Here is a 22,572-nt window from a genome sequence, read left to right on the forward strand (position 1 = left end):
CCTCCTCAGCCAGGCTCCCTGGAGCTCAGGGTGTTGGAGAGCAGAGCGCAGCTTCTGTTGCCCTGGCGGGCGCGGACAGCCCTTGCCTTGCACTCACACTGAGCTGTGCCCACCTGAGTCAGGAAGGCCCCCGCGCCACCTCCAAAACCCGCAGGTAGTGAGATGGATGAACGGGGTGACGGATGGAGAGAAGTGTGCCTCCCAGCACCATGCAGGTGAGCCCCAGCAACCGGAGACGCCAGCGGCAGGCATGTGCCGAAGCTTTGGGGTAAAGTGACAAAACCAAACCCAGCCCCCAAATCGGGCTTCCCCACGTGGCGGGCGATTCCCAACAACACAGACCTAGCACTACGGTTCCTTCCCCCCCTGGACTCGCTTGGTCTCCCACATTCCAAGAGGCGTGGAAGCACATTTCAAGGTGTTGTACAGGGAGACGGAGCCTGATGGAAGAAAGAGGTCACCAGCCTGGCCAGTACAGGGGCTCGAGGTGAGCTGCCCACCTGACCTGCAACGTTCTGATCTGGTCTACAGGGCATTTCACGAGACGGGTTCACACGCCCTCCCAGTGAAATCAAAGTCATAGAGGGAAGGCCACACGCATCGAATTTGGGATCCCTGTGAGGAGAAAACAGCATCCAACGGAGCCTCCCGTCACTCACAGGGCACAATGGGGCACCAGGGCACCACTGCGGAGGAAGCTGCGTCCCCAAACGTGAGTGTTTCTCATGAATCACGTGTGCTCGTGATCCCCTCTCCCGAGGCTTCAGCCTCGAGCCCCTCTTTCCACTGGGAAACCCCACTCTAGGATTCTTGATGGCAAAAACAGAGATGTTGGCTAACCAGCACTAGCAAGAGACAGCGTCTTTGCTCCAGTCCTCACCAAGATTGTAAGCCGTGCTTGGGCTCTAGAAAGAGCAGTGACCTGTCCATCAACGTGCGTGAAATGAATGTGGGGTGCACTCCAGGGCACAGCCCCCGTGGGAGTAGCCTGGGTCCTTTGCACATGGACTTCTTTCTCGTTTTCTAACAAACGGGGACCCTCGTAGATGTCTGAGTTCTGTTCTGACATACGCACACACATTATAAGGATAGATTCCTTTAATTTTTGGAGCTGAAAAATTTTCTTTAATTCGGTCTACGCTTGTATAACACAAAGATGGTTAAGAATCCGCCCCCCGCCCGGGCTGACGCTCAGCCCATTTGTAAGCAGCTGACTACGTACACGAGTGCGCGGCTGTTAGGTAGCTCCTTCAAACAACTAAATGAGAAAAAAAACAAGGTCATGTTCACGCGTCTCTCTCTCTCTCCCTACATGCCGGTCTGTAAAACCACGGCATTCTCGATTCTGGCCTGAGACAAGAAAGTCTACATCTAGAGCCACTCACCGGATACCAGCCAATGTAGGGTGTCAGGAGGGGTTGGTCTGCGGGGTCCCGGCTGTCCCCGGGGACGGGCGGCAATGGGAGGCCAGGTCACCGGAAGGGATATGCTCACTCGTGGAACCGCGTTTCCAGTGTAGGCGTCTCTATGCGTGTGTGCGTGTGTGCACGCGTGTGGGCCCGCGTGCGCGTGTGCCTGTGTGTTTGACATGTTGCCAAAGTAGAAAACAGTTTATTCTGTTCATACTAAGCATGGTAAATAAACCAGGTTCTGTAACCGATAACATTTTTTTTTTAAAAAGGAACATTGAAGGTCTTCAAAAATTGCTACAGTACAAAAAAAGTGTGTGTGTGTGTGTCTTGTGTATTTAATATTTATATATGTATATTAACCAGAAATAGCGACTCTATTGGAAGATTCCCACCCCCTGTTTCGGTCAGGTTTCTACACGTGGTTCGCTTGGCTTCGCCGCGGTCACCAAGTCCTTCAGGTCACTACATGGCACATAATGGTATTATTGGCAAAGGTTCAGAATCAGTCCAAATCCCAGGCTCCAGGAGCTTCCTGTCGGCCTTTCTTCTCCGTCTGCAGCTGCTTTCTTGCTTTGCTTCTCTCTGTCCTCCAAAGACAACTCTGGCAGAAGGCAGTTCCCCCATAGGCATGAGCATTTTTATAAAAATATATTTGGCCTATAGCGTCCTGCTCTTTGAGCTCCCCACCGGCAAACTGAAGCGGTGGGCATGGGGACCCTCCCCGTAGAGAGTCTAGATTAGGTTTTGTGTGTGTGTGTGTGTGTGTGTGTTTAATCTTTTTTAAATTTTTTTAAATTTTTTTTAATTTTTTTTTTTTTTTTACAGGTTCACCAACGGAATCCTGTGTGGAAAGAAAACAAGAAAAGATTAACTAGCAGGGAGCGGGGGCAGGATGAGCGTCTGTCGCCCCTCTAAGCCTCCATGACCAAGCCCCAGGCTGCTTGCTGGCTCGCAGAGGGCGGGGTCTCCTGCCCTGGGCACTGGGCACTGGAGTGCCTGCTGGGAGTCCCAGGGACCTTGTGCTAATCACAGTCACAGATGGAGGAGCTGTTGCTTCTGCATCAGGAGTGGGTCTGGGGCTGGGACCACCCCTGCACTCACTCTGCTAAGGGAGCCCTGCCCCCCAAGCCTGCAGCGGACTGAAGGCATCCAACACCACTGCTGACTCCCTTTCCAGCTTTGACCTGCCAGGAGCGGAGGGGATGCCCACCCCACTCCTGGATGGTGGGAAGCCATGGGGTCCCCTTCAACCTCCTGGTCAGCTGGGGGCTCCTTGAGGCCGGGACTCGGAGAGATGAATGGATTGCATCAGAAAAACCGACCCGGGGGCTCCCCAAGAGGTGATCTTGCTGAAGAGGGAAAGAGGGCGCGTCCCTCGTGCTTGCAAGCCAAGTCGGCTGACTGCAAAGAAGGGCGGCCCTTCCCTAGCCCAGTGGAGCGTCAGATGATAGGAACCCCAGAGTCTTCCTGCCTCGGTGACGGACCCCAGAGGTCAGCATCTCCCCGACAGTCAGAGAGCTGCGGCCTTTCTGGGCATGGCTAGGGGTGTGGCAACACGTCATGGCTCAGCCTGGAGGCACTCTTGCTGGAAGGACGGGGCACGGTTTCTCTCTGCTGTCACTTGGAGCCCCTGCAGCCCACAACTACAGGACACGAGAACCCTCCCAACAGTACGCAGGGGGAGGACGCTGCCCCTCCCCTAAGCCAGTGAGACCACCAGGCAGGTGACACCAATTCTGAAATGAAAGCCAGAAGCTGCGGGCTGGAGCTCTGGGGTGTCCACTGTGGCTCCCGGCACAGTGGCCGGACTGGCCCTGTCCTAGTCACCGGCAGAGGCCCACGGAAACACACTCCTGCACTGTCCGCACCAGGACAGTCTCCTCCACCGGGTCGGGGGCAAGGAGGCTCGTCTCCTCTCTGGGAACCCCCCTGGCCTGGACAACAAGGCGGGGCCCCTGCTGCCTCCTCACCTTCCCCTGTACCTGCACATGACACACTTAGCCCACCTCGACGTGGAGCGTCCACGCATCTCCCATGGCACCGTGTGCTCTGCTGTGGGCGGGGTGTCCCCCCGCGTAAAGAACCCGGGTGCCGGACCACCCTCCGCAGCCTTACTCCAACGGAGCCCGCCCCTGCTCACTGCCACTTTCCAGGATGGGACGGCAGGGGTGCGGGTAAAAAACGAAGCCATAGACACAGAGAGAACTGTCCCTCCTGGATGTCAGTCCTCACTCTGACTTTTGGAAAGCTAAAAAACGTGGAGACAAGTGCCCCCTGACTCCGCCCACGCAAGCAGCCAAGTGCAGAGAGCCTGGGAGGAGAAGGGGCGCCACGGGGTGGGGGAGGGGCCGGGGGTGCGTGTCTTGGGGGCTGAGTTCCAGTTTGGGACGATGAGGGAGTTCTGGAGACGGGTGAGGGATGCCCGACGTCGTGAATGGGCCTGATGCCATGGACCGCATCGCTCAGAACAGAGAAAACGGTCCATTTCATGTCCGTTACATGTTACCGCCATTTTAAAAAAAGTTAAAAAATATACATAAAAAATATACGGGGACACAAAAGCCTGTGCCTGGCGACTGCCGGCCCAGGTCAGGCGGCCCGGGACCGTGTCTGGGGGGAGCAGCGCCCCCTCCTCGCCAGCAGAGGGTCCTGGGTTGGAGCACCGGTCAGACGGCTGTCCCCTCATGAAGGGAGGTTTCCTGTGAGGACTGTCACCAGGCTGCTGTCCGATCCTTTATTCTGATGGTAACCACACCAATGGAGGGGGCAGAAGCTGCCTCGCCCCCTCGTGGGTGGTTCTCCGTTCGAGGTTTATGTGGCCACTGTCCCACCCGACGTCTTCAGCACTTCTGACCGGGACAAGGTCCTGCCTCCTGGCCTGGCATCCCTCCGCCTCCAGGTTCCATGTCCTTCGAGGGTCTGCAGACAGTCAGCTCCCTGGGGAGGCCTCCCAGACATCCCCTGCTTTGCTAAATGCGATCTCTGTTCATCCTTGTCTGTTGGAGAGTGCTGTTGTGGGACTTCGCAGGATGAGCCAGGTGGGCTCTCCACTGAGTGTGCACGCCCACGTGTCATCGCAGGGGTCACGGGGTGCCTGCTAGGTCCACCCAGGTTCCAGCTCTTTGCCTTGCCCGGAGTGGGCCATCGGTACTGGACGCCGCTTGGAGAAGAGGCGACCGTGTGGAGGTCGCCTTGTCCTTGGCCCCTGAGGCTGACGACCTCCGGGTGCCGCCCGCAGGTGGGTTAGGATGGCCGCATCCGAGCACTGGCGGAGGGGCCCTCGCGCTGCCCGTGGATGCAGCCTCTTCCAGACCTATGGGCATCTACCTGTACCCAAAGTCCCAGGATGAAAGAGGCAGAGGGAGAGGGGCAGGGAGACAGCTGCCACTCTGTGCCCTGGAGAGCCATGCTGACTCTGGCAGAGGCGGAGGGGTTCTCTGCAAGGGGCTGCGGCCAGGGCGGCATCACCCCTTCAGGCCAGGAGCAGGGGCACGGGGCTACCCGCGGCCCCTTTCCACGTCTGCCCGACGTTCCTGCTACTTGCACTCAGCTCATGGGAGGGCCTGCGTCTTTCTGTTCCCAAAGCTCGGTGTATGAACCTCTCGGTGGGGCGCTAACCCTGAGAGGGACCAGAGAAGCAAAGGAGCGAGTGCCGCCCCCCCCCCCCCGACGCCCCGACCTGGCTGGAGAAACGTGGTGCAGGCATCCACACCTGGTCCCCCGCCAGAAAGGGGAGCTGTGTGTTGCAAAGTGGTCCGAGAGATGGGGACCTGGGATGAATTCCGACTCTGGAGAAACTAGTGCCCTCTGCTGCCTGGAAGGAGATCCTGGGCTCGCCTGGGCCCCGCCGGCTGCAGACCACACGTGTCCCAGGCTCTAAGATCAGCGTCTGCTTTTGCAAAACAGACAACAGCCTGTGGCAAGAGCTCCGGGAAGCCAGGGGCTGCAGTCAATGACCTGCGTCCTGAAGGGGCTACTTTGCCACCAGGTTTCCTTTGCGGCTGGGGCTCCGCTGAGACAGACGGGTCGGCGACGCGCTCCGCACGTTGCTTTGAACACGGCGTTCCTCTGAGTTGCGAAAGCTTGGGTATTCTGTTAATGTGTTTTTTTAGAACAAAGCAGGAAGGCTCAGGTGCTTTTCTCAGTTTTTATTAGTTATGTCTTCAGTGTGTTTTTGAAAATAATAATAACACATGATTTATTTCTTACTGGCTACAGACGCGAGAACTTTTATTACTTTTCGGGCTCTGCTGGGAATAAAGTGGCCTTGGCCAATGCAAAGATCTGAACACTAACAAGGTTTTCAGGAGTTTACTTGTTGGATGAAAAATGACAGGAAATTAGCCTGAGAGCCAATGGCAGACGCGTGTCCTCAGCCCCTGTCCTGGGCGTGCGGGAAGGTCAGAGCGACGGGGTGCCCCTGTGGAGGTGGTCTGCGTCAGGAATTTGCCGGAATCGACGACAGAGGCCGGATCAGGGAGACCGGGTGGACATCTGCTCAGGCTCTGGAGCCGGTGTCCGGGAACGCAGGCACCGCCAGCTCCCTGCCCACAGGGCAACGAACATGGCCACTCCGGGTCCCCGCCCCCGTGTGCGTGGGGTCAGCGTGAGCAGACAAGATGGCGTGGCCACAGCGTCCTGTCATCGTTAAACGTGCATTTGGAGAGACTCAGCAGCCATACAAGAGACAAACACCTCCACTGGCTCTTCAACCTTAATTAAATGTTTTCGTATTAATTGGTATTTATTTAAGGGACAATAAGTACCCTAGTAAATCTGAGCCATCTTCCTGGCCTTTCCCCGCTCGATGCTCCTGTCCAGGCATTAATTGCAAGAATCAGGGATACTTAGAATCCGAAGGCTTTCCTCGCAGGGCGTGATGAACGGTCTGTCCGGCACACAGTGAGGAAACCTGCGAGCATTTATCAAAGGCTAACGAGACCGTGTGGAGCCCTCCCGGACCGCGTCTGCGGGAACAGTACTAGCGCTCCCAGGTGTGGCGGCTGCACCTGCGGGACTCAGGCGGTCCTGTTGGCTCTTCTCAGCTCCCAGATGGCCCGCCCGGTGAGGGGGTCAAGCTCTTCAGAAGCAGCTGCGTCCCCTCCTGCAAATGGGGGTGGTCCTGAGACCGCTCCTTGGACAGCCTGGCAGGTGGGGCGCAGACACCGGAGAGGAACGTGGTCCAAGTGGCGGATGGGGAGAGCCCACCAACAGAGTGTGGGGTCCTCCAATGCCCTGTGTTGCTAGAAGAGAGAACTGGAACAGGAAACCTTTCTGCAGCAGAGGGCTCCATAAAAGCTCTTTTCTACTATTTTCTTTTCTTTTGTTTTAGGCCAGGCTGCAGCTCCTCGCTCCAGAGTGTGGCTGAAGAGGTTGGTGGCTCGGGCTGTGGGGCGCGTGGGAGCTGGTCTCCTGCTCTGCAGACTTGAGCTGAACGTCCCAGGATGCCAGTGGACCGGGAAAACGTACCTCTGGCTGCCACTGACTCTCGTCCTGCCTGGGACCAGGCTGGGGATGGCACAGGGCACAGAGGCATTGCGCGGGGGCGGGGTGGTAGCTCTCTGACGACGGGCAGAGCCAGGCCACCTTGGACTGACCCGAGCAACCTGACCTCAGGCAAGTCACTTAATGGCTTCGTGCCTCAGTTTCCCCTCTGTAAAGCGGCGTTCCTGGGAGGATGGTAGGAGTCCCCAGATGTAAAGAGGGCTCCGTAAGTGCCCATTAGGGAACGTCTACATTAGGGAAACTGCTCCCCAACCCTGCCCACCAGCCCCTGCGCCTGGAGCGAAGGGCGTGTCCGCCTCCAGGCACTGAGCCTGAGCTCTTGAAGGAAGGGAGCGGAGGCCGTGACACGCAGGGCCACATCAGCGTCTTGTGTGGTTACACATTTTTTTAAAGTCCTAACAGGGATGCTGGCGGTCCTGGGCCCCCTGCAGAGGGTTCTCTGGGCCGGCGGGAACTCTGCAGATAGTAGGAAGTTCCTTGTTGCTAGAACTCCCCAGGGAACTCTGCCCCGCCTTAGTGAGGTGAGTCATGCTGAGGCGGACAAAGGCTCTGATGGGTGGGCCATGCCGATGCCTCTGGCCCCTGAATTGTCGGGACGCATCAGGTCTCACCTAACTTGCCTGCATGGTCTCAATGAAGGCCTTTTGTCGGGGGAGGGAGGAGTGCTTTCGGTTCTCATCTAATCACATTTCTTGGCCCTACGGCAGAACGTCATGCTAAGCAGGTCATTTTGGCTTCAGGACAGGAAGCGAGGGCTGGAGATTTGATTTGGAGCCAACACCTGCTTCATTAGGGCTGGATGAGGACTGACCCGTTCGCTCCTATTTCCGAAAGCCGTGAGCTCCTCCAGCCCTGGCTCTGTGCGGCGAGCCCGGCCCCCGAGGGGCACACGGGTGTCCCCGGGAAACACCTCCCACCCACCCTGACGATGACTCCTGCGTGAGAAGGTGGGCAGAAGGAAGAAGCAGTATTTTCAAATACCGATAACGCAGCTTAGAAACTGGGCTCCCTACTCAGGGAAGGGATGTGATGTCACAGAGCGTCCCCGGATGAGACAAAAACGAGGATCCTTAGAAAACCCAACATAAAAAGGAAAACAAACGCAAAGAGCCCAGAGCCCGGGTTGCCTGTACTGACTGCGCGCAGACCATGTGCAGTCCTGGGGGCAAACGCTTTCTCCCCCAGCAGCCCGAGTGTTCTGGAGACTCGGTGCAGAAGAAAGCAATTTAACGTTAGCATTAAAGTTAATATCACTGAAAGCAAACCAAATGTTCCTATCCAGCAGAGCGTGGAAAATTCATCCTGTTTTGGTGCCGGTCCCTGGCTTCAAATTAGTAGATGTCTCAACTCTTCTTTTATCATTTCCCTTCCTATCTCTTATTTTTATATTCCAAAATTGTATTTTAATTCTACTTCGCGTCCCCCACCCCGATGTAGAGACGTCCGATGCGGGGGTGATGCCCGCCTGCATAGCCCCCTCCCGGGTCTCCCCGGGTTTTCCTGGCGGCCTTCCCCGGGGCTGGGACGGTGCTGCCATTCCTGGTGTGTCTGTCCTCCCTCCACGGGGGTTATTTCTAACAAGTACAGCAGAGAGACCACAAGCCCAGCCCTCCAGGCTTGCCCTCGGGGCAGCACCACCATCGGAATTCCACCTGCCATGTCCAGAAGGGCTCCCAGTTGTCCCAGAGTGGAGGTGGGGGGTGGGGGGGAGAGGTGGGGAAGGGGAAAGAGGGAAAAAAAAATCAATCGATGTCTATAATGAGAGGTACGTACCATAATACAGACACGTGGCGTCTGCCCTGCCCCAGGAGGTGAACAAGACTTCGGCCAGTCAGCAGGAAATTTCAAACCATTTCTCAGACACAAAGGCCACAGGAATAAGGTGCCGATCAGAGGAGGAGGGTCTGTGGCAAGCAGAAAGACGGGCTCGCGTGCGCTTGTGCGGAGCAGCTGACCGGCTAGCGCTGCTGCCCACTGAGCCGGGAAGAACCCAGAAAGGTAATGCTCGGCCCGGACCCATTGGCCTTCGGCGGGAAGGGGATCCTCTCCCTGCGGCCCGCGAACACCCACGTGCACCCTGGAAGGCCTTGGAGGACACGGAGCCTGAGGGACCGTGTGCAGAAGGAAGCTGGTATTCCAGATCTTAGTTTTTTAATTTGCGGGACAAGCGCAAAGCTTGGGGTCTCCCCATCCCGCGGCAGGGACCCACCTGCTTTGCCGCACACCCACGATGGAGTGGGCAGGGCCTGACTCCTGAAATGGGTCTCTTGGAATTTGTCACTTTTGAGACCGAAGCTACCATGTCCAAAGGCCAGGGACAGCCAACAGAGCATTGCCTTAGGCCAAAAAGCAAGAACCCGTTCCACCCAATGCTTCCGAGCCAGGGCTAAGGGCGCTGGCGGTGCCCACCTTGCCTGTGGATGGGGCAGGGCCAGAGGGGCACCAGGGGGAACGGCCATGTGGCCGCTCAGCATCCCACCCCTTCCCCCAAACTGAAGCACTGCTTGGCCAGGATTCACATCCAAACCGACACACGCGCCCTCTGTGAAAAGGTTTGAAATCCTTTCGCCAATTCTTTGTGCACTGGGCCTTCTGGAAGGCTGGGATGCCACCAGGAGCTCCCCAGACGTGACAGAGTCAAAGCGGCACGGGCCGGAAGGACAGTCCTGAGTCCCTGCTCTCCACCCTCCCGAGCTGGGAAGGGAGCATCCCAGGGAATACTGCGGAGTCCAACGTGGAGATGCGGCGGGGGGCGGGGGGTGCGGTTAAGGAAGGCCCCCGTTCTCACGGCCAGGATGAGGGCCCGTTAACCACGGGCACCACAGCTGAACGTCACCCTGAGTCTCCTCGACCCTGGTTCTGGGAGGAACGCTTCCGGGCCCCTGCGGCATTCACCCCCCGTGGTTACTCCTGCCTCTGACAGGGGCCCTGGCGTCCTCCCGGCTTCCCATTCATTTCTTCCTAAGATGTTTAAGGGGTTGGAGAACTTCTCTCTTTTAAATTTACAAAATGGTGCATGTGTATGCTCCCTTAAAAAAAAAAAAATAGCTTATTGATATTTTAATCTAATTCCAGATAAACCCCCGGAAGCTGACTCGAGGGTTTCTTAAATGTTCCTAGGGATGGTTTCAGGGCCATGTCTTCTTTGAAGGATTACCCACGATTAATAAAAAGGAGCATTTAATAACCAGGAGTCTGGCTGGTATTTGATATTTTGCGAGATGCGCCGCTGACATCTTCCTGATGGGCGTTCAGAGAGACTGACGGGGAGCGTGTTGATAGCGGGGGCCCAGGGCTACCAGCCGGACAGGACGCCTGCTCGGCCTCCAATAGGTGGTGTCCAGGGCGGGGAGGGCCTTCTGTCAGCTCTCCGAGGGTGCGGCCTGGAGACTGCTGTGGCTGCTGCGGGTTCTGTGTCTGGTTGGTGAAACACCTCCTTCGGTCTACCCTGCCCCCTCCTTTTGCCAGGCCAGCCGTGTGCACTTGCTCAGCCCCCTAAGGACCCATGAAGGGTGCTCCCGCCCCCCAGGTCAACAGCGCCTGGTGACGATGCTGGGACGTCAGGGTCTGGCCCAGGCCCGAGCTTACCGGTTCCCGTTAAACGTGGATTTGTACTCGGCTGTCGGGTGTAGCGTCTCGTCGGTGTACATGGGCACGGACGCCCGGACACACTCGTGGGAGCACTGCAGGGTCTCATTATAGGCCGTGAATATGTCCAGGCTGCTGGGCACCCGGGCGGGGGTGAAGTCCGTCAGGTTCTGGCAGCTCTCCTCCTGCTGGTTGACCTTCCGCTGGTGGCTGTTCCGACGCGTGTTCCCGCTTTGGGCGCAGCTGGAAGACAGAGGAGTTGGGCTGCGGGTGTGGCGAGCAGGGGCCGAAACCCAGCACTTAGGGGCACCTTCGTCTCCAGGCATTAATTATTCGTCATTTCATATTAGATGGTAATTCCCAGCCTCTTCACAAAGACCAACCACAATGAAACAATCAGCTCGCTCTCTCTCTCCCTGTTTTGTTTTGTTTTTTTTGTTGTTGTTGTTAATAAAATTTGAATTTTAATGTGCCATTATTGCAGGGCAGATGAAGAAGAAAGTGTCTGAGCTGTGTTATCCCAGAGCTGAGGCTTCGTCTGCTGGAAGGATGTCAGCCGGGCAGCGATGGCTGACTCAGTTTCCCCATGAAGGGATGGGTGCAGGTGGGGCTGGTCTGGTGGCTCATTCTGGAAGGGGCTATGTAACCGTCATCGGGGAGAATTATTACATGGAGAACCCTGCGTCCTCAGCCCTGCCCTTCCCCAGGCTCCCAAGCTAGAAATGAACACGAATCGTCCATCCTTCACGGCCATCAGGTCCATGGGGAGATCTGGTCTGCAAGCCCCACAGAAGCTTCCCTGTTCCTCTGGACCACACAGCCCTCTCAGTACCACCAAGGATGGACATGGGAATCCTGGCCTTGTCAGCCAAGGGATCTGGGGGAGCGGGCCATCAGTGACTTCTCGCAGTCACTTCCGGCATGTCACAGGAGGGATGAGTGGAAGTCCCATCCCAGTGGAGGAGAGCAGCTAGGAGGAAATTTGGGGAGCCCCAGCTTGGGGATCCAGTTCCCCTTCTTGCCTCCCTGCTGTGCTCAGAGCCAATTCAGAAGGATGTGGCCATGACAGGCGAGGGTCCATGAGCCCACCTTCCTGCAAGTCATGGACGTGCCCTGTCTCATTTTGCAATGAGAGGAGCCCTGCTTCCTGGTGCAGAAGCCCCACCCCATAAATAAGGGTGGGAAGAGAAATACAAAAGTAAGGGGACCCCCCCACACAAGGTCATGGAACATCCTCATCATTGCCTGGGTGGTCGTCCCCAGAAGAACTCTCTGAGGCTTTGCTGCAAACCCCAATGTGGGAAACCAAGAGGGGACAGTGTCCCCCATCCCCTCTGAGGGCCGTCAAGATGGTTGATGGCATTTGTCCAGCCACACATCCATGGGATCCTGGGCCCCAGAGTCCCTTCTCCTGCCAAGCCCTGCCCAAGATGCCTCATGGTGAGTTTGGAGTTGTCCTCATCACCGCTCCCAGAAAATGCCCTGGGACTCGGGTCTGCTGGCCTCCGGGAGGCCTCACTTATTTGCTGTGAGGTCTGCTTTGGAGCTGTGCCAGTCCCCAACCTCCCAGCTCTGCTAACCCAGGAGACTGGCTTTCTCTCAGATCGCTGTCATTGGGACACTGGGGAGCAGCTGCCACCCATCAGCCCCATATGACTTCTGACCACCTCCTGCCGATGACCGCGGGATGGTCTGGGTGTACTGCTCTACAAGGAGTCCGACCTCCTTGTGGAGGACACATTTGCTGGAGGGGTGGCTGCGGGCAGATGGGGCCTCAGAGGCGTGTGTGCGGCAGAGTCACCCGGCAGTGCCCGATTTTCCCTGGGGTGTAGCAGGTGTGCTCACCTAGCAAGGCCAACCTCAAAGTAGGCCAGTTTCCAGGAGGAAACAGGCAAACACCAGCTACCCGGAGAAAAGCAATAACCTAGTTCGACAGACACTCAGCGGCCGCAGGAGGAGGGAAGGGTTCAGGCTGAACACGGCCCCTGCACACCCAGGGCAGCGAGGGGTGGGCGCGGGCGCACCCAGGCCGCTGGCGTGTTGGGTGGGGGTGTCCGCAGGCATGCCTGACGCTGGCACAGGCTTCGGAGACCAGAACATGGGCTGCCCGAGAAACTGTGATGAGGTGGGGCTCACTCGCCTTCTGCAGGGAAAGCTGTGGTCAGGGGCACACCCTGCCCAAGGCCAGTGTCGGGCAATGTGGCGCCTGCGCCGCCCAAGCTGCCCTGGGGCTGAAGGCGAGTGGGCTGCGGCAAGGCCACGAGCTGCCCCCGATTCTCTGGCCCAGATGAGGGAAACAATGCCCTGGGGTGCGAGGCGGGACCGGGTCTGAGAAGGAGGAAACACTCTGTGCACACTTCCCGGGGGACCCCCATAGCCCTCGTGTCCGCGCCAGAGGGGCCGAGGAGCCTTACCAGTTTTTTAAGACAAGAGTTGTAATCAGAGCAGCTATGACCATGATGAGGGAGACAGTGATGGTGATAATCTGATGGACAGCCAGACCTGGAAAAGAGGAAGGGGAGGCAGCCATGAGACCCAGGCACGAGACACAGGAACCCAGGAAGGGCGGGGCCGGCTCCTGCACACTCAGGCCTCTCCTTCCCCACGGCAGGTGCCGGCAGGAGCTGGGTCCCCTGGAGTCCAGGAAGGGAGGCCCCGGCCCTGGCATCTCTTGGTTCCCCAGCTGTCACCCAGCCCACGGGAAGCTGTGTCCTTTCCTGCACCTGCCAAGCCTTTCACCTGGCCCAGGCAAGCTCTGGCTGAGGCACGCCCCAGGACCTGTCACCCTTCCTCCGCCGGCTCCCACCTGGGTGGGTTCTCCATTCCGAGCACTAGGCCTTTGAGTGGGAGCAGGTTTGGCCAGACCGAAGAGGGGCCAAAGCAGCCCAGGATTTGTTGGGAAGGGAGGAGAGAGTGGACAAGCGTTGACCTCCTGGCAGGGGTTCACTGGAGGAACCTTCCTCTCTCCAGAGTCCTCTCCCAGCGGCTCATGGCCTGTTGAGGTTCCAGGAATCAACAATCCGGGCCTCGCAGCTGATGCTTCTCAAAAGCCTGGAAAGGGACCTGTGGTCTAGCCTCGCTGGCCTGTGTCTGCTGTGTGTGTGCACGGGGAAGGAGGGTGCAGGGGTGCTCTGGCGGGGGGGCAAGTCAGGGACAGAAGCAGGGCGGCCTGAGCCCCTCCTGAGAGCTGTCTGGGAACCCCACACGGGGAGAGCAGAGGCCCAGGATTTTCTCCTACACTGTCCTTCCATCCCCACCCCTGTACCACCTTCCACTAAGCACAGAGGCAGAGGTGGGAGGTGAGGCACCCAGCTCCGGTGTTCCACCGAGGCTATGTTCCTCCTGACAACGCACCTGTAACATCCTTCCTGGAGCACGGACACTGGGGACATGCCCAGCAGATGCTGCTGGTCCATAAAAGCCACTTGCAAAGGCCCTGTCCTCCTCTGATCAGGAAGAACCCTTCCTACCTGAGGGGCTGGGCCATAAAGGTCCCGGGGGTGGGGGAGGGCTGCGGTGAGCCCTGCAGCGGGCAGCACCTTGTCTCACCAAAGGGCTAATTTCCCCGTGTCCTCGCACCTGTGAGGTGTAAGCACTTGCCTCTCGCCACTCCCGGAGCCCCAGGCAGAGACCCACCTGCCACCCCCGAGGAGCCCAGCAGGTCCCTGGGTGAGAACGAGACATGTGCACGCGGCCCGCCGTGGAGGATTTCGGAATGTGCGATTTTCCTGGCGGTCTCCCAAGGACACAGTCTCGCAAACAGATGTTACCTCTCCACTGAGTACGATCCTCGTGGGGAAATTGCTAATAAATTATTCAAAGTTGGCAAGGCCAGAAGACAAGCTTTCTCTTCCTGTTCGCCGGTCTTTGGGGCTATTTCTGCTGGTCGTGAGGGATTCCCATCCTGAGCCCACAGGATAAGCACCGCCAGGAAGACAGGAGAAGACACGGATGTGGCGGAAAGCCCTTCAGGTATTCCTTCATGCCCCGACTCCAGAGCCCTTACGGAGCGCCTACTGCATGCAAACGCTCTCGGCTTCGACGAGCTCGGCAGGTCAGCTTCCCTAGTGCCCGTTTCTTCACTTGATCTCAGCCAAAGCCTGAGAAGCAATCTAGCCCCCCCGCTTTTGATTAAATGACAGCATCTACTGCTGGTTCTGGCCCAAGAAAGGGGCCTCGTCACCTTCTTCCCCCCCCCCCAGCCCTGCACACCCTCTAACACAGCCCCTTCCGACTGTCGCTCTGTGGCCAATCACATTTATACCTGAAAAGGTGAAAAGAAAAACCAGCGGAACAACGAGAAACATAACGATATAGTCCTCAGCTCTGCCTTATTCTGGAGGCGCTTCTCCTGCCTTTGGTGTGGAACCTCCTCCATAGAACTCACCACGTTGAATTGTGGCGGAAACGAGAACTGGGTTAATAACCAGGCAAGGTCACGGGCTACGCGTTCCAGAAGGACTTCTTTGTGCCGGGCGCCTTGCCAAGCTTCCCCTGTGATCCGTCGAAACCATCAGCAGCAGCAGCACTTTCGCACCCGCCTGACCGACGAGGAGCCTGGGCTGAGGAGTACAGCGACTTTCCCACCGTCGTCCGGCAGAGCCAGGACCAAAGGCGATTCTCTGCTCTGGGCTTCCGAGAAAACCAGCACCGGACGCCCAGCTAACCCGTCTGTAGCTGCCTCCTGGTCGTCAGACTCGCCAGAGGCCGACACCCGAGGACCCCTCCCCTCCCGTATTTGACTTGCAGGGCAAACAGGCTTCTGCTGCAGCGCAGGGCCCCCGAGTTCTGACGGGCCCCTGGGCTCAGGCATGGGAGATCCACAGTTACAAGAAGATTCATACACCCCATGCTCACGACGGGGGGACAAGGATCAGGCCTTTGCCATGTGGCAAAAATGACACTTGTAAGTAGCCGGTTGGAAGACAGAAAACCCGTAAGGATGGCTCCTGGCTTCCTGTCTCGGGGAGGTCGGCTACTAAGCAGAGGACAGAACAGCATGTGAGAAGCGGCGTCCTCTTCCAATCATCTGCCCGTTACTCAGTCCTCCCCGAGTGCCAAGAGTCCTTTCTTCATCTGCGAATGTCCCTCAAGTCTTTGTGTGGACGCCGGGTGGGCGAACCTTGCCACGCAGGGCCAGAGAGTAAATGTTTCAGGCTTTGTGAGCAGTGTGGTTTCTGCCGCAGCGTCCCAGTCCGGCCGTTATGGGGCAAGAAGACCATGGGTGATATGGGAGAAAATGGGCGTGGCTATGTGCCGATAAAACTTTATTTATAAAAACAGACAACAGCCAGATTTGACTCACAGGCTGCAGTTTGCTGGCCACTAATTTAGGTGAATAGCTGAGTGTTTGCCTTATAAATTAAATAGAATGTGTATCTATTTTGAAAGATTGATTAAAGCTGGGATTCAAACTGCAGACCTTTGGTTCCGAAGACTAGAATCTTCCCTCTCCATCATTAAAGGTTTCCTGAGTTCTGAGAATGTCACCGGCCACTGCCAAGGGGATTTCAAGGACAGCCACTGCCTCTACCGTGACAAGCCGGACGGTCGCAGTCAGCAACGGGCAGCTCTGTCCTGCGGGCTTTGTCCACATGAGCCTGGCTTCAGAAAAGATCACTTCGTGTGACAGTTTCCTCGAGAATCCAATGAGACAGGATTCTTGATTTTTGGAAACCAAACTCCAGGGAGAATTTTATCAGTTTAGTCCCTCTAAGGACCCTCAGAAATATTTCAGCCACATGTCTTTCAATTTTCTCCATTAAGGTCAAAAAGGAGCTGCATTTTGCAAAAAGACAAGAACGTGCAGATCTCAGAACTGCTGTGTCCAGCCACTGGCGCTCCCTGCCCCATATGAATGCTGAGGTTCTTAGGAGGTTATCCCCCCGATTCTCTCCCTCCTCACTAACTTCTCCCAACACTCACACCTTCAACAGTGTTCCCTCAGGTCGGGTCCCTTGTGGACAGGACACAGTGCAGGTGGGAACATCTGTCCCACAAACCCTACTGACCCCGGGCAAGGCAATGCTTGAATAGTGTCTACGCCGCTGTCAGGCAGGCTGTGACCGGTGAACAACGATGTCACTGGAGGGAAGGTACACCCAGGAAAGGGCAGAAAACACAAACTTCGCCTCTCCATTTACAAGGTCAGCACCAAATCCATCTTCAAATTCTCTGTGGTTCAGTCCTGGTTCCAGAGTGCACCGCACGCCGTGGCGGGGCGGGGGGGGGGTTCTTACTTCCCCTTCCTGACAGGTGTTGCCGCTCCTACTAATTTAGGGGCTCTCTCGGCTCCTGGTAATTGCGACTGTATACTAATGTGCAAGGAATCAGCTGCCGTCCAGGTAATGAAAAATTATACCTGGAATAATGGATGGGGACAGATGGATTAGCAAACTCTGCATCAATCAATAGGGCTTTTATGGTTATATTCGTGGGGGTTTGTAATAAGATCAGGTCCTGGAGATTGATGGGAGCTGGTAATCCATCTCTGGGGCTGGATGACTTTCTCATTAAAAGAAGCCGAATTGAACACGGGCCACTGTCCGTGGCAAAAACCAACCCGCCGAGAGCCTTCTCTCCTAGCGCCCAGGGTGTGTGCGTGGCGCACCGGGCCGGCGCGCTGGGACGACGGCAGGAGCGACGGCGCTGGGACGTGCTGAGGCAGAGGAACCTCGTAGCTCACCGCGCGGTGCGGGGACCTCATGTGCCTGCACCCTGGGAACCAAGGACGGTGACCGGTGAGTCCAAAAATGTCCGTCTTCAGGGGCTTGAGGGGTGAGAGGGCACAGGGGGTTCCCAAAGAACCAATCGCACGGCGAAAACATTCCTTTTCCACAAAGGCTGCAGCACGCGGGCTCGCGGCACGTCTCTGACTAACGGCCCGGGGAACGCGGGAAGCTCGCCGCATGTGCTGCACGACGCCAGGCGGTCCGGCCCCGCTCCCTGGAGAAGGATGCCCTCTGAGGCTGGGGCTTGTTCTGAGCCACTGGGCCACCTCCTGGGACAGGGAGCTGCTGCGGGAAAACGTGTCTTCCCAAACCAGGGTGTTCTCAGGGAAACAGGCTAGCATCCGGGGCGGGGGAGACGAAGGAGCGTGTCATTTTCTGAGGGACCCTGCAGGGTGTTCCATGCGGTGGGGGATTGGGGAGGCCCAGAGCCAGGACCCCGTGAGAGCAAGATGCCTCCCGCCAGGACGCTCTCTGGCTTAGGGCAGGGCTCTCCCGGACAGAGAAGAGAGCCCCAGCCTGGAAGGAGCTGTGCGAACACCTCGGGATAACATGGGGAAGGCGAAGGTGAGTCCTCGAGACATCCCCCCAAGGACTCACGTCAGACTGTCCTCAGCCAGCAACCGGTGGCCTTATCTGAGACACCTCTGGTGGTCACACAGGGAGGAAGAGGTCCTCCTGGCATCGAGGGGATAGAAGCCGAAGACACCAGCTCTGTCTTCCTGTACACAGGACAACCCCATAAGAAGGAGTGACCTGGCCCCAAACGTCATTCACTAACAAAAGGAATGCGTGAATGACATGAGGAGACGGTCCCCATCGCAAACCATCCAAACTGACTTGCCACGATGCCATCCCCGTGTAGCATGTGGGCAGTGTGTCAGAAATGTCCAGATCACAGCCCCTGTGGCCACAGAGGTGGAAAGCAGTCCTCTGCCCATCGTGTCCTGTTCTCCCTCCAGCCACCTCTTCCTTGGTGGCGAGGCACGGCCGGCGGAGGGCTTACAGGACTGAGTCAGCCCCATAAGGGAGTCAGGCACAACAGAGGGGTAGCAGGTGTCCCGCGTTGTCTTTGGCAAATTTGTTTATAATGCTCCCCACAACTTCAAGCAGAGATGCTCCCCATTTCTGCAGGGAGGTTAGGGGACTTTTTCAAAGCTGCACAGTGTAAGGTGGGAGGTCCCCAAGACGACCTTCAGGTTCAAAGATTCACTCAAATGACTCGGAATTGAGCTGTTGCGCTCAGTCTTGGTTTACTACAGCGTAAAAACAGGATTAAAATCTGCACTGGGACGAGGTGCAGGGGGCAGGGTCTGGGAGAGACCAAGGGTGGTCGTACCTCTAGCCCGACCAGAGGTGGAGTGGATGCCCTGGGGCACAAGGCCCCCACCATGAGTCCCATTATTAGTCCAAGACACTCTCAACAGGCAAGACACTGATCTCCCAGGAGCTGGGCTCAAGGTCATTTCTTTGAGCAAGGATAACCCTTTCCTGCTAAGAAAAGCAGTGAAGACCCGGGAAGGCCATGACTCAAACGCAAGCAGGCTTGCTCTGGGGCCATGCCTTGAGCTGGTGTCGTGCCCGGCCCACTGGAGAGCAGTGGTCCTTCCACCCTGGGGAGATGGCCAGTGGCCGTGCTGCTACGATCTGGAGAGAACGTGGGGGTCATCATGCACACCTCACTCCAAAAGGGTCTCCGAAAGGGACCTGAAGTTGGGCTTGCTCCGCCGGCATCAGGCTCACTAAAGCTGTCCCACCCACAGGTCAGCCACATCGAGGAGCAAATTCCTCCGACGAGGACAACCTTCTCTGCCTTTGGAGACTCCCCTGCATTGTAGAGCCCGGTGGGGAGACAGTGGGAGCTGGAGGCCAAAAAGATTGCCCAGCGGCCAGGTCCAGACCCCGAGCAAATGCACCGGGGGCCGTGCAGAGTTTGGGAAACTCCACCCACACCAGTGGTGCTGTTGTCGTCATTTTATGGGTTGAGCTGTGTCTCCCCAACACTCCCACGCGCAAGTCCTAACCCACTGACTTGGAATTTCCGGAAACGGGGTTGTCGCAGACGTGACTAGTTAAGATGAGCTCATACCGGATCGGCGGCCCCAGCCCAGCATGACCGGAGTCCTCATAAAAGGGGCAGATTTGGAGACACACAGGCCACAGGGACAAGAGCAAAGTTGCGCTGTCAGAGCCCAGGAACCACCAGACGCTGGGAGAGGGGTTGGAACACCCTTCCTGGGAGCCTCCGGAGGGCGCATGGCCTGGCCTTGCTCTCCTCTTCTGGCCTCCACAAGTGCGGAAGGCGGTGACTCTCCGTTGCTGAGCCCACCGACTCCCGGTGCACTGTGATCCCAGCCCTCGGGACCTCACGCTCCTCAGCCGACATGCTCTGTGGGGGCCCAGGAGCTATGGGGTGTCGGTCAGAGTCACGGAGGCCCATGGCCCTCCTTCAACTCTGCAAAGCCACCGTTCCCCACCCAGCTGACTTCGGCCAGCCCCGAGACAGCTGGTGCCGGCTCCTGGGAGCCCAGACCCTGGGCAAGTGACCTGGTCTTCCCCCTACCCCGAATTATGTCCACCTGCCCCACCTCAGAATAGGACCTGATTTGGAAATAGGGTCTTCAGCAGTTTAATTAATTACCTAAGCACCTTGAAATGAAATTGCCCCGGATTTAGGGTGGGTGGTCAGGGCAATGGCAGTGTCCTGATAAAACCCTGGGGTGGGCACAGAGAAACGTGGAAGAAATCCGTGTGACGGTGACACAGGGACTGGAGGTGTGTGGCCATGAGCCCGGGACCGCCAGCAGCCACAGGACCTCTCCCAGAACCTTCGGAGACGGTGTGGCCCTGCAGGCGTCTCACTTCTGGCTTCAGTCCTCCAGAAGTTGGCAAGTATAAACTCCTGTTGCTTCAAGCCTGGGGACGTGCGACTTGGCCCCCGGCAGCCCCAGGGGATTTGCACACTTGCTTTGTCTCACTTGACTCCTCTGCAAATAAGATCCCAGGAGAATTTATTTGGAGGCCCAGGGAACATCGTTAGCCGCAGGACCTGCGCACAGTAGGCCTCTGCGCCAGCGGGCGTCTTCTCCACGCGGCCGTGAGGATGGGCCTCGGGAGACCTGCTTCCCCTCCTGCACACACACAAACCTTCTTGGACGGATGCCATTGGGACTGAGGTTTGTGTCTCTCCTGGTCCCTGGGGTCGCCGACACCACACTGAGTAGGAAGGCCTGGGAGCAGAGCTTCCAAGACTGCAGCCTGAAGGCCAAAGGCAGCGCACCCCCCGATTCTGTAACTGAAGCTTTATGGACACATGGAATGTCTGAGACTGCTTTGGGGCTACCAGGGAAGGGCTCAGTCATGGGGCCCGGACGACTAAAATATCTGCTCTCTGTCCCTTTAGGAATGAGTTGGGGGCCCCTGCCCCAGAGGTCCCCAAAGATTCCAGTGGTCGCTGCTGTGCATGCCTGGCAGAGATGGGGCTGGGGGTGGCTGGGGACAGAGAGGACGGGCCCTCCGTGGCCCTGCTGCCCCCGCCTTGTCTCAGGGCCTCTCCCTCCGTGGGACCACACACACAGTCAACCCTCATGGAGGAAGGTGCATGTGGGATCTGCGTTTCTGAGCCGAATTTGACGGCTAGGAGAGGGGGTTACTCACAGAGGCCAGACCCCGTCCATCTGGTCCCTTGGACTCACATTCACAGGCAGCAGCGACCAGGAGGCCGAATGGAGGCCCCGGAAACATGCCTCCCACCTGGGGCCTGGAACACCCCAGAGGCCGGGCCAGACCTGCTCACTCACAGGCAGCATCATTTCTGAGCAGAAAGGCGGGTGCTGGGTGGAAACCCAACCCCTCAGAGAGGAGGAGATGCTCGACTTCAGGAGCTGTGAAAAAGCGTGAGCCCTGGGGCTCCCCCCTCGCCTCTGCCTCTACCTCTGTCTTGCTTTGTTTGCTGCCTCTCCCTCCCATGCACAGGCACGCACAGAGGGGCACACACGCACACACATGCACGCAAGCCAGCACACACACGCACACACGGGCACACACGGAGGTCAGACAAAGCACACACATGCGTGCACACAGGTCACACAAGTACACACATTTGCACACACATGCACGCACACGTGGGCACACGCGCACACACGTGCACACAGATCACACGACCACGCACATTTGCACGCGCACACACACATGCATGCACACGCGGGCACACGCGCACACACGTGCACACAGATCACACGACCACGCACATTTGCACGCGCACACACACATGCACGCACACGCGGGCACACAGGCACACACTGAATTTATTGCTCATCTCATTCACGAGCAGACGCTGCTGTTGCTCAGCTTTGAGCTCAGTAGCCGATATGGAAATGACCCACTTAATTCACTTAACTCCCAAGAGCTCTGAGACGTTTCAACAAAGGACGGCAGGCGAGGAAGGAGTGTGCATGGAGCCAGCCTCGCTCCGTGCTAAGGAGATGTCAGGGGCAGGGTGGGACACCCCATGGTGCCCCTCAGCCAGCACTTCCGGCCGGCAGAGGCGCTTCTGCTCTGGCAGCAGCATGGCCCGTGGGCACGGGCGCGGTGGCCAGGGCTCTGGGTCCCATGAGTCAGCGGCTGGATTACTCACCAGCAGCGCCGGCGCCCCCCATCAGGGAGGAGCCCCTGTTTAGCCCGCACGATGGTGAATGGGCCACACCCCTGAGCGAACAGAGCAGCCCCCAGCCTGGCCGCCTCCCTCGCCGAGCGTCCTCGCCACCTGACCTGGATATTCCCGTCCGGAGGAGGATGTGCCGGTGCGGCCGTGGTGCTCCCAGTCAGGACCCAGTGCCCCGAGGGTGCGCCGAGGGCAGAGGCTACTGCGACGTCGCTGGTGTGCGGACGGAGGTTGGCCCTGAGCTCGTCGGGCCACTGGCTCCTTTGAACTTTTGGGGTCACAGGAGACTAGGCTCAGGCCAAACGCGGGAGCAGGGCGGACAGCCTCAATGGTGGAATGGCGGCCAGCCCAGCTGAGCTGACAGACAGACGGCCACTCCGAGCGTGTTCTCCCGCAGGCGCTCACCCTGAGGTCTGGGGCTGTTTGTTACGTGCTGTCGTTGCTGGCCCCACAGCTAACTGACACTCTCCCTGAAGAGGGGAGGGGACGGTCCTCCAGGCAAAGAGAAGAAGCTCTGTGGACAAAGGTCAGAGGAGACTGCCAGGGGGCCTCATGGCAGGACGGCCTGGTGGCTTCAGGTCCCGAGAGCTCAGAGTGTCAGACGCCACCGGGTGCCACAGCTCATTCCTGTGCCGTCAAGCCCCGCACAGCTGCTCACACTTGAGCCACGGTCTCA

General features: G+C 57.9%; 1 protein-coding gene across 3 annotated transcripts in view; it reads right to left on the reverse strand.

Annotated features, from left to right (window-relative positions):
• AJAP1 (adherens junctions associated protein 1) overlaps window positions 1-22,572 on the reverse strand; it is a 117,170-nt gene that overhangs the window by 1,655 nt on the left and 92,943 nt on the right. For 2 of the 3 annotated variants that reach the window (XM_047728137.1, XM_047728139.1), the window contains exons 3-6: window positions 12,920-13,007; window positions 10,506-10,748; window positions 8,691-8,821; window positions 582-2,253 (exon numbers count right to left, since the gene is read on the reverse strand). In XM_047728137.1, coding sequence (XP_047584093.1) covers window positions 8,749-8,821; window positions 10,506-10,748; window positions 12,920-13,007 — 404 coding nt within the window. In that variant the 3' untranslated portion in view covers window positions 582-2,253; window positions 8,691-8,748. Of the gene's footprint in view, window positions 1-581; window positions 2,254-8,690; window positions 8,822-10,505; window positions 10,749-12,919; window positions 13,008-22,572 lie in introns of those variants that run through there. The other variant, XM_047728138.1, reaches the window with a different exon arrangement.

The sequence above is a fragment of the Lutra lutra genome, chromosome 4 (assembly GCF_902655055.1).
Source record: "Lutra lutra chromosome 4, mLutLut1.2, whole genome shotgun sequence".
In the NCBI taxonomy this organism is placed as follows: Eukaryota; Metazoa; Chordata; class Mammalia; order Carnivora; family Mustelidae; genus Lutra; species Lutra lutra.